The sequence below is a fragment of the Gopherus evgoodei genome, chromosome 1, assembly GCF_007399415.2.
Source record: "Gopherus evgoodei ecotype Sinaloan lineage chromosome 1, rGopEvg1_v1.p, whole genome shotgun sequence".
Classification (NCBI taxonomy): Eukaryota; Metazoa; Chordata; order Testudines; family Testudinidae; genus Gopherus; species Gopherus evgoodei.
Window position 1 is genome coordinate 23735648 of NC_044322.1, and position 13555 is coordinate 23749202.

General features: G+C 42.8%; 1 protein-coding gene across 2 annotated transcripts; it reads right to left on the reverse strand.

Moving 5' to 3' along the window:
- Positions 1–286: 286 nt before the first annotated feature.
- On the reverse strand, positions 287–8020 carry GPR83 (G protein-coupled receptor 83). 2 transcript variants are annotated; one of them, XM_030559699.1, is made up of 4 exons: positions 7253–8020; positions 5810–5935; positions 4031–4164; positions 287–3212 (listed from the first exon to the last, which is right to left on the reverse strand). In XM_030559699.1, exons 1-4 carry the CDS (start codon positions 7637–7639, stop codon positions 2588–2590), a joined length of 1272 nt encoding a protein of 423 aa, XP_030415559.1. In that variant the 5' UTR covers positions 7640–8020; the 3' UTR covers positions 287–2587. The 2 variants fall into 2 exon arrangements, with proteins under 2 accessions (XP_030415559.1, XP_030415552.1); XM_030559692.1 differs by having other exon boundaries at positions 287–3227.
- Between the last annotated feature and the right edge of the window lie 5535 nt (positions 8021–13555).

Genomic DNA, 13555 nt, shown 5'->3' on the forward strand with positions numbered 1-13555 from the left:
TAGAGTAGAAGTAGTAGAGAGGGTTGCTCACATATTTGGGGGAGGGGTGTAGAAGCAGCTGATTCTACAGATCAGTGACATGCTGACTCTTAGGACCTTAACAAGAGAGTAACAGAGTAAAGCCTGATTCTGAGAGAGAGCTGGATAATGCCTTGAGAAGGGAAGCCCTAAGAGACCAGGGTGTGTGACATTCCCTTTGTTTAACACAGTGGTGCGTATACAGTGATAGGCTAACTGACAAATGTTGCATACATTTTATTTTCTGTAAGTATACAGCCATGAAAAACTTGCACAAGTCAAAGGCGCTAGAAACTGGTACAAGACATTAGTTACAACTGGTTTCTCTTTCCATTCATGTTATTTTCATTCTCTCTCCTTTTCCTGCGAGCTGCTGAGTGTTTCATGTAGAAAGGGGCACCTTTGGATAGTAAGACACTCATAATGGCCAGCTGATTTCCGCATCATGAACACATGGGTAAACATCACCGTCCACGATACAGCTTCTGGAGGCTCTGGAGTTTCCTTGCTTGGTATCATACACCATCTGTCCTTCTATTTTAAAGCAGCTAGTTTGTGTGTCCACGATTCCAAAGAGGTAATATACAGCATTTTAGAAGAGAACATGTATAGTCCCTCGGTCTCCGAACTGAGAACAGCTATACAATTGCATTACAGAGCAAGAGAGCAATGCTAAATTCTAGGGAAGCTGCAGGATTCTTTAGCTGTTATGTGATGATGATGCAGAGATACTCTGGTAAATAAGATTCTAAATCAAATACAAATTGGTTTGTAAACATTACTGTTCTAAATGAGCTTGTGCAGTACTTTCAATGCACTAAGAAATGATTTCCTGATTTTAATTCTCTGACCATAAGAACTTCCTAAATATTCTTTCCTTTAATTGATTTGATGGGACTGTAACTAGATTTCCTTAAAAAAATTCCTGGCAAATTTGCTGAACTGTCAGCCAGAAGTCACCCTTTGTTTGTTTGTTTGTTTATGTATTTTTAAAAGTACAATTTCTTCCATCAGTGTGCCTCAACCCTGCCTTACAGAAAGCATCTATCGGGGTAATAGGACAGCTCCATTTTTCCATATCCATCCAACCTAGGGCATCTCTGATGATAATTTGGGTGATGGCGCTTGTGATGCAGACACTAATTCACTTGGAAATGGACTGAGACCAAACCATATCTCACACTGGCCAATGAAGAGCCATTACAAGGTGTAAGGTAGTGTACTAATCACATGTAGCGCTCCCTTGTGTCAGAGTGCAACACTGCAAGGGATCCTCATCCCCAGCACCTCTGCTTGGCCCTCTCCTTCTCACCAGGTCTTTCATGGCTTGGCCCTCCGGCCCAGTCACCTAAGTTCAGTCCCCTTCAGGAGTAATGAAAGGTCCAAGCTAAACACCCAAATAATAATTCTTCTGTCCCTCTAAGGCTGCACTGAAGTGTCCTCACAGACCTTCCCTCTGAGCCTTCCTCACAGGAGCCTAATCTGCCCCTGCAATGGGGCTTGTGTGCCCCTTCCTCAAGGCTGGTAGGGAAACTGAGGCCCACCCAGGGGACTGTATTAAGCGGTTGGCTTTGCTGCTTCAGACATGCTGCTGATTCCCTGGGCCACTTCCTATCTCTAAATCCCCCTTAGGCTGCTTTCCTATAGCCTCTGCTTATCCCGGCCTCCATTTGGCACTCAGGCTTTTCCCTTCTCTGCTGAACACTAGTAAGTCTTCCGCAGGGACTTTGGCAGCTTCCCCTAGGGATCTCCCTGCTCCTTGTAGCTGTAGCTTAGGGCTTTCCCCCACAGGAAGCGGTGCTGCTCCCTGTGAGTTCTGCCTACCTGTAGGAGAGTCTTACCTTCTCTGCAACCTCTCCCTCCCTGGCTGTACAGTCTTCTCCTAACCCTTTCACAGCTGGGGTCAGGAATTAGCATTAAGTTACTATATCACCATCAGCGGGGGATGGCTGCTAGGTCATAGGGAAGGCTGAGCTTGGCTTGCCTTAAAGAGCCAGCCAGCCTGTGACCCATGGTAACAGCTTTCTGTCACTGCTAAATTGGGCTGGATTTAGCGCCATAACAGTGAAATTGTCTGTTCATCAACCCCATGTTCACTACAAGACATTTTTAACAGTGAGACTCGATGTATTTAGATAATGGTTTCAGTGTTTTGGTTCTAGCTCAACAACAGGCAACATACACACAAACCTCCTAGGAAAAGTGACCGGACTGGACAGAATTACCGACGGATAACAATACACAGAGTTCTTTGCTAGTTGCCAGTTCAAAATCAGTCTGACAATTAAAAGGTTTTTTTCCCCTTTTCAAGGGCTGTGCTGTCTGTCTTCTCTTTGGAGGCTGTATAGATATACTACCAGTCTGCATTAAAGAGATAACTCTCTTGCTGATAGGAATGCACTGACTCCTATTGTTCTGGGTTCTCAGCACAAACAGCACGCACATTGGTGTGTGCACTCTAGTAAAGTAGTCAAGGATTCCTGTCTCTCTTCATCACACTCGTCAGCTTTCACCCAATCCACCTGCAATCCTGGCGCATACCCCATGTGCTCCCATTTTATTGCATCATTCAACTCATGGCTACTATAGGTTCAACTGAAGTGATGTCTGTCTTCCCTGACTGGAGATTGGAGGTTGATGGAAGGACATGGGAGACCTGAGACCGCTTGAAGTTGCTGTTTTCTGGCCAGGCTACTCTATAGGATGGAACTGTGGATGGAAGCCTGTGCTCTTTTGGGCTAGGTGGTTTTTTGCACATGTTGAGCAAAGACTTCAGTTCCAGTCTGAAATGTTCATTGAGCCAGCAGTAAATGAAGGGGTTATAACAGGCGCTGCTCATTGCAAACCAGTGAAAAGCAAAATACAGGGCATTGTTGGTACGAATAGTTTGGCTGGAAAGGAGGACGACGTAGCAGTTTAAAGGAAACCAGCAAACAGCAAAGAGGACAACCACCAACATCAGCATCTTAATGGTCTTTTTCTTCTTCCTCCGAAGAGCGAAGTACTGCTCCGTGGTCACATCCCCAATGGCATTGCGCAGCCAGAGTTTCTTGGCCACTCTCAGGTAGGCAGCAGAGATGATTAAAAGGGGCAGAACGTAGAGCAAAATGAATGTTGTTAAGTCTAGGTACTTCCAGAAGAGGTCAGCTGGTTCAGGGAAATCTGGGAGACACAGGCATCGGGTGACGTCCTCACTGCAGATAAAAGGACTGATAACAATGAATGAACAAACATGCCTGGGTATCACAGTAAGGGAGAGAAAGACAAGACTCCTGTCATAAAATCAAAGAGCCAGATCCTCAACTGGTGCAAATTCACATCATTCCATTGACTTCAGCAAAGATGTGCTAATTTACAGCAATTGAGGCAGTGGCGCATAACGTAGCTTACAAGAAATGTGATCAGAATAATTTCTCACCGCATGCATGAGATTATGATTTTTTTAAGAAACTAATTAATTGCAACCTCTAATTACCAGCTGCACAAAATTAAGTTCTTAGGATGAAGTGAAACTCTCTATGCCTTTCAATGAACTTCTGTATGTAAACGGTACTACAAAATCTATCACCTTTATGACCCGTTCCATCAGCAAAACACTTCACAAACATTAATTAACCCTCACAACAGAGGGTGACAGGTAGGTATTATTATCTTTATTCTACAGAAGAGGAAACTAAGACAGAGAGGTTGAGTCACTTGCCCAGGGAGTCAGTGTTAGAGCTGAGATTAGATAAGAACCAATTAGGGCCTCATTTCCAGTCCTGGCCTCAGTCAATGGGCAAGATCTCTAGCTGGTGTAAACTGCCAATTTATGCCAACTACGTATCTGGCCTGATGCATCTGACACGCTGTGTTGTTGATGAATAATACTTGAAGAGTAGCCATTGTGAAAGGTATCGATGTGCATTATGGACCTGACCCTCAGCTGGTGTAAATTGACATGGCTTCCTTGTCTCTACTGGGGATCTGGCCCCATATGTTTCTGCAGATCAAAAGAAGGGATCAGCCTTACCTGTATTCAAAAGTGAATAGTTTTTGATAAATAGCATGTGGGAGGGAGAAACACATTGCCATAATCCAGATGACAGAGATGTAGACAATGCCTTTTGCGGTGGATACACGAGGTTTCAGAGGATGCATTATAACCTGTTTGGAATAAACAAACATGTGGCCTGATGACATTTTAATAATTATGCAATTTTCCTCACATTATCTCCCACTCTTGAATACAGCAGTAATCACAGCAGTTTAATGAGCAAACGTTTCATGGGAGATCCCTGCATTCAACTTCCATTGACTTCAGGTTACAGAACCAGAAAGTGAACTTGACTCTGAATGAAAGCTGAACTGAAGTAATTAACATTCACAGTCCAAGCTGACAGACATGGATAAAGTAAGGCCCTGATCCTGCTACAGCTGCGAAGGTGAACTTCTGCACTCACATGGAGATGGGTTGACTTCAGCGGGCTGGGGCAGGCACGAAGTTCTGCCCTTGCATATTAGTTTGCAGGTTGGGCCTAATTCAACACTATAAAAAAAGGCAAGGATGGAGGCTTTTAAAATGCTTTCAGTGTTTGTATTCAACAGCATTAGTGACACAAAGAAAGGTGAGTTTCCAGTATCATTACAGATGAATGGTTTTCCGATAGAAAATGCATTTTCCGAAATCTCCTGTTGGGAAAACTGAAATGAAAGCTCTCAAGATCCCAGGTTCCCCACTCCCAGGCTGCTGGGCTCCCCAGCACCCTGCCCCAGGACCCCAAGTCCTTGGCTCCTCAGCAGCCCCTCTGGTATGGAGCTTGCGACCTGTCTCCCTGCTCGCCCAGGCTCTGGGGGCTTTCAGCGTGCTAGGCAGGCTGCTGGGGCACTTGGATTGGACATTACTGAAAAATTCCACGAGTGATTCTCCAATGGAATGTATGGAGAATGTTCCTCTCCCAGCACATTTTGCATAGCCTGCCTTGTATGCCAGTTCAGAACACACATTTTTTTGGAAATGCAAAATTTTCCCTGGGATAGAAATTCCAGTTCCTGGCCAGAGCAAAATATACTATTTAAATTAGTGTCCCTTGTAAATCATTTATTTGACAGCTCTGCTTCTTGTGTGAATTTAGCATATTAAGTTAGGGTCTGAAGATGCAGCATGTACCTGCATTTAGAATAATACATAATATTTTGTGAAGTGCTTTGAGATCCTTGGCTGAAGGTGTACAAGCAGTTCATTCAGCTTCACACTCCCTCTCTGAGGCAAGTATTACTACCAACATATTAGAGATGCAGAGAGGTTTGTGCAAAAGCCAATGGCTGACCTGGGAACAGAATCCAGGAATCCAGACTGCCGGCACACCCTCTAGCCCGGTGGTTCTCAAACTTTTTTACTGGTGACCCCTTTCACATAGCAAGCCTCTGAGTGTGACCCCCTTATCACTTTATATATATTTAACACCACTATAAGTGCTGGAGGCAATGTGGGGTTTGGGGTGGAGGATAACAGCTTGCGACCCCTCCGCCCCTGGAATAACCTTGCAATCCCCTGAGGGGTTTCGACCCCCAGTTTGAGAACCCTTGCTCTAGCCCCTAAATTGTATGTATTCCTCCTCCTTAAGTGATACCAGAGAGCTGATCAAAAAAAATATACATCACTACCCTGGCAATTCTTACAGAGAGTGCCCTGTGCTAAACTCCTTAGGGTCTGAGGTGTTCAGAAAATGGTTTTTAATTTCTTATTTTAAAATAAGGGAATGCTCCAGCATTTTCAATTCATGGCCATTTAGCTTAAGAGAACTCTCACCTGGTGTCTGTCCACTGCGATTGCTGTGAGAGTCAAAGCAGAGACATGGAGGGAGCAGTATTGTGCAAATCTACTGATGTGACACATCCCCTTCCCGAATATCCATGTGCTGTTTATAAACCGAGCCTAGGAACAGTCCAGTGGGGAATATATTTAGCTTTCTACATGCATCATTTGGGTACTTTTCACATGCCTGATATTTGACTCATTGTGCATTGTCAGCACTCTACTAACTGCACTTGTGGTCATTATTTTGACTTCCATCCCAAAAGGATTATTAAAAATCTGCAGGTCACAAACAGGCTAACACATCACTCCTTTCTTTCATAGAATCATAGATTATTAGGGTTGGAAGGGACCTCAGGAGATCATCTAGTCCAACCCCCTACTCAAAGCAGGACCAATCCCCAAATGGCTCCCTCCATGATTGAACTCACAACCCTGGGTTTAGCAGGCCAATACTCAAACCACTGAGCCATCCCTCCCCCCAAAAGGAGATTTTATCTAATCTCTGTCTCCTTTGATTTATTGGCTGATTACTGAAGCCTGCAACAGGTCATGAAATAGAGTCAAGACTTCAGGAGACGTGATCCAGAAATACAGTGATGTTAGTACCTCTTTACTGACCTGGCAATGTGCACCCAGCTAGTATGGTGGAGCAACTTCTAAGGCATTTGACTTCCTTCAGAATATTTTCCTCCATACCCAAAAAACTGCCAACAAGTCAGTTCCCCTCACCCAACCATCCCTGCTGGATACATGGGTACTCCTGCATTCCTGATCTGGGTACAGAGCAAGTATCTCTTTTCACCAGACCATGTAACATGATGCTGATCATTAACCATTTTTTTAAATAAGGGAGATTCATGGTATTATATTGGAAGCTCCTAAGGAGAGGGAACATAACTAAATACTGTAAAACTGTGAAACTACAACTCTCTTATGCTTACTAGTTTAGTGCCAACAATGTCCTTGGGCACAAACCAGAGGTTCAATTTTAATTATTATTACATTTCTAACCGGATCATAGAAATTAGAAAAGGAAAAGACCTGTTAAATCTTCCAAAAAGTAATGACTCCATCCCTGCAGACATTTAAAACTAGTCTGGAAAGATTACTAACAAGTGTATCATAGAACTATCTTGCATTAGCAGAGGATAAACTGAGAATATAACTCCATATAACAGGATAAAGAAAAAAAGTCATTAAATTAACTCTAATGCTTTAACACGACTGGAAGCCCAAATTGCAGCCTCAAATTTAATACAGTGTCATTTGTCATTCCAGTGAGTGCAAGTGACAACAATCAGAGGCAAACTCCACACACTAAGCTATTTCTGTTACAGGAAGAAAAGACAAAATGATACGTTTTCTATTACAGATGCTCATAATTTAGAGAAAAGAAGCAGAGTAAGAGGGAACAGACTTCTGTCAGGTTCTTACCAACGTAAAGGGAGTATTGAGCAGCGTTATCATTATGTCTGCTACAGCTAGATTCACAATAAACAGGCTGGTAGCGGAGTGCATCCTTTTGTTTTTGATGATGACATGACAGACCAGGACATTCCCAAAGAGCGAGAACACTATGATGAAGGAGTATGCCACAATGAGCAGGGCTTTCACTGTAAGATTTTGAGATTCTGCCCCATATCTTCTCCTGCCCACAAAGATCTGCCAGTCAGCAAGTGTGTAGTTATTCCAGGAAAAAAAACTGGAGACGTTGGGTATTTCAAAAGATCCTTCAAAACTTCTGTTGATGGGAAGCTTTGCTGATCTCTCAAAGGCAGTAGCTAAGTATGGGAGAGAGAGCCATATATAATGAATAATCATTTCTGAAATGCTGCTTCTTTCTTCAGATTCAGAAATAGCTCATCTATGAAACAATACTGTGTGTCCAGTCAATGGGAGGCTTAATGAGCTGTCATTTGCTTTCCGTAGCACAATCTTTATAATTGTGAACAAAATGCAGAAATTATCAGCCAAAACAACAGCAGGTGATCCAGACAAGTGCTGTGGCTATGCAGCTCTGACACTCAGTCAGTGCAGACTTCTCTTTCAGCACTTTTATATCTCCCGTCTCAGGCAGGCTGCTAGCAAGAATCTTCACTCATTGGATGCTTAATATTACTGCTATTCTGATGTACTCGCTTTGTCCAAGATTGCAGTCCTACTGGGTTTTACTCCATGCCTCCCACTTCTCCTCAGATATAATTACATCTGTAATATATAAGAAAAATAAAATCTATCTGGTTTCACCTGAGCATCCTTTTGTCCTTTTCTCAGCATCCTGACCTGCAGCAGCAGCTTCTTGTAAATTCTGTTCTGTTTATAAACTAACACATCTGGTAGCTGTGCTGCAGTCTAAGAGAGATTCCAATTTAAAAATACAATTTTAAATGTGTTTTGGGGTCATTTAAGCTTTGTTTACAGCACCGCTATATTGACTATAGCTAGTAGTAATGATTTTTTTCCCCCTTGTAAGCTAAAAGGTTATGTGGCTTATAACTGGCTATTGTTCAGCCTCTCATTAAAAATACCCAACAGTCTATGTATTAAAGGTCACTTTTATTATGTTAGTGTTTTTCTAGAGATGTTTTTCTCACAGGCAAGTCAAAGCTAATCTTCCTTTCGGCAGCTACTTTCCCCTCCTGGCCAAAAGAATAAAAATGTTTTTAAAAGCTAGATCTTATATTGTGTATTTCGTATTTTATACATACACAGTATGTCACGAATGTATAGCTGCTGGGAGAACTGATGTGCACCTTCATATCATACAGCCAGTGGGTGGGTGTTGCCAGGGCCGGTGCAACCATTTAGGCGACCTCAGCGGTCGCCTAGGGTGCTGGGATTTGGGGGGCGCCATTTTCTTCGGCCGCCCCAGTTGCCGCCGGGATTTAGGCGGAGAGAGCTGGGGCACGGAAGCACGGAGAGGGCCACCTGCAGCAAGGGGGGGGAGGCACGCAGGGGAACTACCCACCCCAGCTCACCCCTGCCCCGCCTCCTCCTCGAGCACGCCGTAGCTGTTTCACTTCTCCTGTCTCCCAGGCTTGCTGCACCAATCAGCTTAGGCGTCGCAAGCCTGGGAGGCGGGAGAAGTGAAGCAGCCACGGTGTGCTCGGGGTGCTCATGGTCGTGCACAGAGCAGGGCTGAGCTGGGGCGAGGGGGTGCCTCAGGGTGGAGGGTGGGGAGCCTCTGGGCGGGGGGGTGGGGAGGAACAAGGTGGAAGTTTCGCCTAGGGTGCGAAACATCCTTGCACCAGCCCTGGGTGTTGCCTTATATATTAAAAATGCATACACTTGGACTGAGATTGAGATGGAAATAGGAGACAGACTTATTGAAAGTCTTTGGGTAAGGATAAAAGGGGCAAAAACAAGGGTGATATCATGATAGGGGTCTATTACAGATCATCTAACCAGGAAGAAGAGGTGGATGAGGCTTTTTTTAAACAGCTAACAAAATCATCCAAAGCACAGGACCTGGTAGTGATGGGGGACTTCAACTACCCAGACATTTGTTGGGAAAATAACACAGAAGAGCACAGATTATCCAGTAAGTTCTTGGAATGTATTAAAGACCATTTTTTATTTCAGAAGGTGGAGACAGCTACCAGAGAGAGGCTGTTCTAGATTTGATTTTGACAAATTAGGACGAACTGGTTGAGAATTAGAAAGTGGAAGGCAGCTTGGGTGAAAGTGATCATGAAATGACAGAGTTTGTGATTCTAAGGAATGGTAGGAGGGAGAACAACAAAATAAAGACAATGGATTTCAAGAAGGCAGACTTTAGCAAACTCAGGGAGTTGGTAGATCAGTTCCCATGGGAACCAAGTCTAAGGAGGAAAACAGTTCAAGAGAGCTGGCAGTTTTTCAGACATTATTAAGGGGACGAGCAAACTATCGCACTGCATAGGAAAGATAGGAGGTATGGCAAGAGATCACCTTGGCTTAACCAGGAGATCTTCAATGATCTAAAGATCAAAGAGTCCTACAAAAAGTGGAAAGGACAAATTACAAAGGATGAATATAAACAAATAACGTATGTAGGGACAAAATTAGAAAGGCCAAGGCACAGAATGAGATTAAACTAGCTAGTAACAAGAAAACATTCTACGAATACATTAGAAACAAGAGGAACAAGGACAGAGGAGGCCTATAACTCACTGGGAGAGAGGGAGCAAAACCAAAAAATGTAGAAATGGCAGAAGTGCTAAATGCCTTTTTTTGGTTTCGGTTTTCACCAAAAAGGTTAGTAGTGATCAGATGTCTAACATAGTGAACACCAGCGAAAATGAGATAAAATCAGAGGCTAAAATTGGGAAAGAACAAGTTAAAAATTACTTAGCCAAGTTAGATGTCTTCAAGTTACCAGAGCCTGAGGAAATATGGTGATGTTGCACTCTGTAATGCTTTATAAAAATATGTTTATAAGTGTAACTGGAATATGCTTTATGCAAAAGGTCTCTTGTAAGGTATCATTACAAAACTTATAATCTACTGAGTGTGTTCATCCTATTTGTATGAATGCATCATTCTGAAACTAGGAATACGTAGCATAACTCTGAGGTCCTAGTGTAATTATACGAAGTGTGGACCATTAACGGTGGTTTAGACTCTTGATGGCTCCCGTTATCTAGGATAATTGACAGTAGATGGCTCTGTTTACCTGCAAGTCTCCAATGCACACATGTTGGCCAGTCCTGGAGGAATGGAGGGGGGCTCACAGGACGTGCAATCATGTCACCAGAACTGGAATCCAACTTTAACTTGGCGCTTTTCCATTCAGACAGAGGGGTGGGAACCTAGAGAGAGACGAAGGATTCCTGCCTTGTGCCAAAGCTATAAAAGGGGGTGGAAAAGAACAAAGGGGACCAGTCATTAAGAAATCCCCTAGTTACCACCCGAGCTGGAACTAACAAGGACTGTACCGGGGGAAAGGATTGGGCCCAGACTCGGAAACAGTCCAGTCTGTGAAAGAAGCTTATTGGAACGTCTCTGAGGGTGAGATTTCATCTGTAATCAGTTTCTTACTGTATTAGGCTTAGACTTGTGTGTTTTGTTTTATTTTGCTTGGTAACTTACTTTGTTCTGTCTATTACTTGGAACCACTTAAATCCTACTTTTTATACTTAATAAAATCATTTTTGTTTATTAATTAACCCAGAGTAAGTGATTGATATCTAGAGGGCAAACAGCTGTGCACATCTCTCTATCAGAGTTATAGAGGGTGAACAATTTATGAGTTTACCGTGTTTAAGCTTTATACAGAGTGAAACAGATTTATTGGAGTTTAGGCTCCCAGAAAGACTGAATACTGGGTGCTGGGAAAGTCTCTGTTAACTGAGAAGCCCCTGGGCTAAGTGAATCTTAGTTTCTGTGAACTGCACGGGGGCATGGCCCAAACTCTGGGTCTGTGCTGGAGACGACTGGTGTGTCAGCAGGAGTGGAGGAAAGCCTTTTCTGGCAGTGGGGTTTGTGCTCAGTGGTATCCCAGCACACCTAGTGACAGTCTTGAGAGTGTTTCTGTGACCCAACCCATCACAAATACATCCTAAATACTCAAGGAGCTGACTGAGAAGATATCTGAGCCATTAGCGATTCTCTTTGAGAAGTCATGGAAAACAGGAGTGATTCCAGAAGACTGCCCACATGCTCACGGTTTAACTGATTGCCATATTTGGGGTCGGGAATGAATTTTCCTCCAGGGAAGATTGGCAAAGGCCCTGGAGGTTTTTCGCCTTCCTCTGCAGCGTGGGGCATGGGTCACTTGCAGGAGGATTCTCTGCACTTTGAGGTCTTTAAACCACGATTTGAGGACTTCAATAACTCAGACATAGGTTAGGGGTTTGTTACAGGAGTGGGTGGATGAGATTCTGTGGCCTGCATTGTGCAGGTCAGACTAGATGATCATAATGGTCCCTTCTGACCTTAACTCTATGAGTCTATGACTGGAAAAGGGAAAATATAGTGCCAATCTATGAAAAAAAGGAGAACCCATGGAATTAAAGACCAGTCAGCTTAACTTCAGTACCCAGAAAGATAATGGAACAAATAATTAAGCTATCAATTTGCAAACACCTAGAAGATAATAAGATAAACAACAGTCAGCATGGATTTGTCAAAAACAAATTGTGATAAAACAACCTAATAGCTTTCTTTGACAGGGTAACAAGTCTTGTAGATGGGGGAAAGTTGTAGATGTGATATATCTTGTCTTTAGTAAGGTTTTTGATACAGTCTCACATGGCCTTCTCATAAACAATCTAGGGAAATACAGCAGAGGAACTACTATACAGTGGGTGCATAACTGGTTCGAAACCGTTCACAGAGAGTAGTTGTCAGAAGTTCATAGTCAAGCAGGAAGGACATAACAAATGGGGTCCCACAAGGATCAGTTCTGGGTTTTGGTTCTGTTCAATATCTTCATCAATAATTTAGATAATGATAGAGAGAGTATGCTTACAAAATGTATGGATGATATCAGGCTAGGAGGGGTTGCAAGTGCACTGGAGAATAGGATTAAAATTCAAAATGATCTGGAGAAACTGGAGAAATGGTCTGAAGTAAACAGGATGAAATTTAATAAGGACAAATACAAAAGTACTCCACTCAGGAAGGACTAATCAGCTGCACACATACAAAATGTGAAATGTCTGACTAGGAAGGAGTACCGCAGAAAGGAATCTGGGAGTCATAGTGACTCACAAGCTAAATATGAGTCAACAGTGTAACACTGTTGCAAAAAAACAAATATAATTTTGGGAAGTATTAGCAGGAGTGTTGTAAGCAAACCACGAGAAGTAATTCTTCCCTTCTACTCTTCACTGATTAGGCTGCAACTGGAGTATTGTGTCCAGTCTTGGGCACCACATTTCAGGAAACGTGGACAAATTGGAGAAAGTCCAGAGAAGAGCAACAAAAATGATTAAAGGTCTAGAAAACTAGACCTATGAGGGAAGATTGAAAAAACTTCGTTTGTTTAGTCTGGAGAAGAGAAGATTGAGAGTGGACATGATAACAGTTTTCAAGTACCTAAAAGGTTGTTACAAGAAGGAGGGAGGAAAAATTGATGTTCTAACCTCTGAGGACAGGACAAGAAGAAATGGGCTTAAAGTGCAGCAAGGGCAGTTTGGCTTGGACATTAGGAAAACCTTCCTATCAGGGTCATTAAGCACCGGAAGACATTGCCTAGGGAGGTTGTGGAATCTCCATCACTGGGGATTTTTAAGAGCACGTTGGACAAACACCTGTCAGGGATGGTCTAGATAATACTTAGTCCTGCCTTGAGTGCAGGGGACTAGACTAGATGACCTCTCGAGGTCTCATCCAGTTCTATGATTCTACTATTACCAGGCCAGAGTACCATCCTCAACATTAAGTTCTAGAAGTAATGTTTAAATATAAAGCTAGTTATGTTTATATATAAAGGTGGTTATTTTACCTCTCTAGTGTGTAAAAAATGTAATATCTTTGAGTTTTATAGTGATATTTGAGAACTGTGGCAATTAATCTAGAAATAGTGCATACAAATGTACTATAAATCTGAGAGCTAAATGGGAGATCATGTAAAAGGGATAACAGGGAAGACATGGGAAATACTGGATTTCACACAGAAAATGGACAAAATATCTAAAAAGAAAATGCAGGATTGGCTCCTTGTAACCTGTGTGACTGAGACATTAAAAAAACTCCCCTCAAACAAGCACTATAATGATTTTTTTTTAATAATTAGGAGACTGTTAATTTATT

Coding starts and splice junctions, on each gene's coding strand:
- GPR83 (XM_030559692.1), bottom strand. CDS start 7,639: ATGATTATTCATTATATATGGCTCTCTCTCCCATACTTAGCTACTGCC. Junction 4,165..5,809: donor TCGCAGTGGACAGACACCAG/GTGAGAGTTCTC, acceptor TATTCCAAACAG/GTTATAATGCATCCTCTGAA. Junction 3,228..4,030: donor CTATTCACTTTTGAATACAG/GTAAGGCTGATC, acceptor CATTGTTATCAG/TCCTTTTATCTGCAGTGAGG.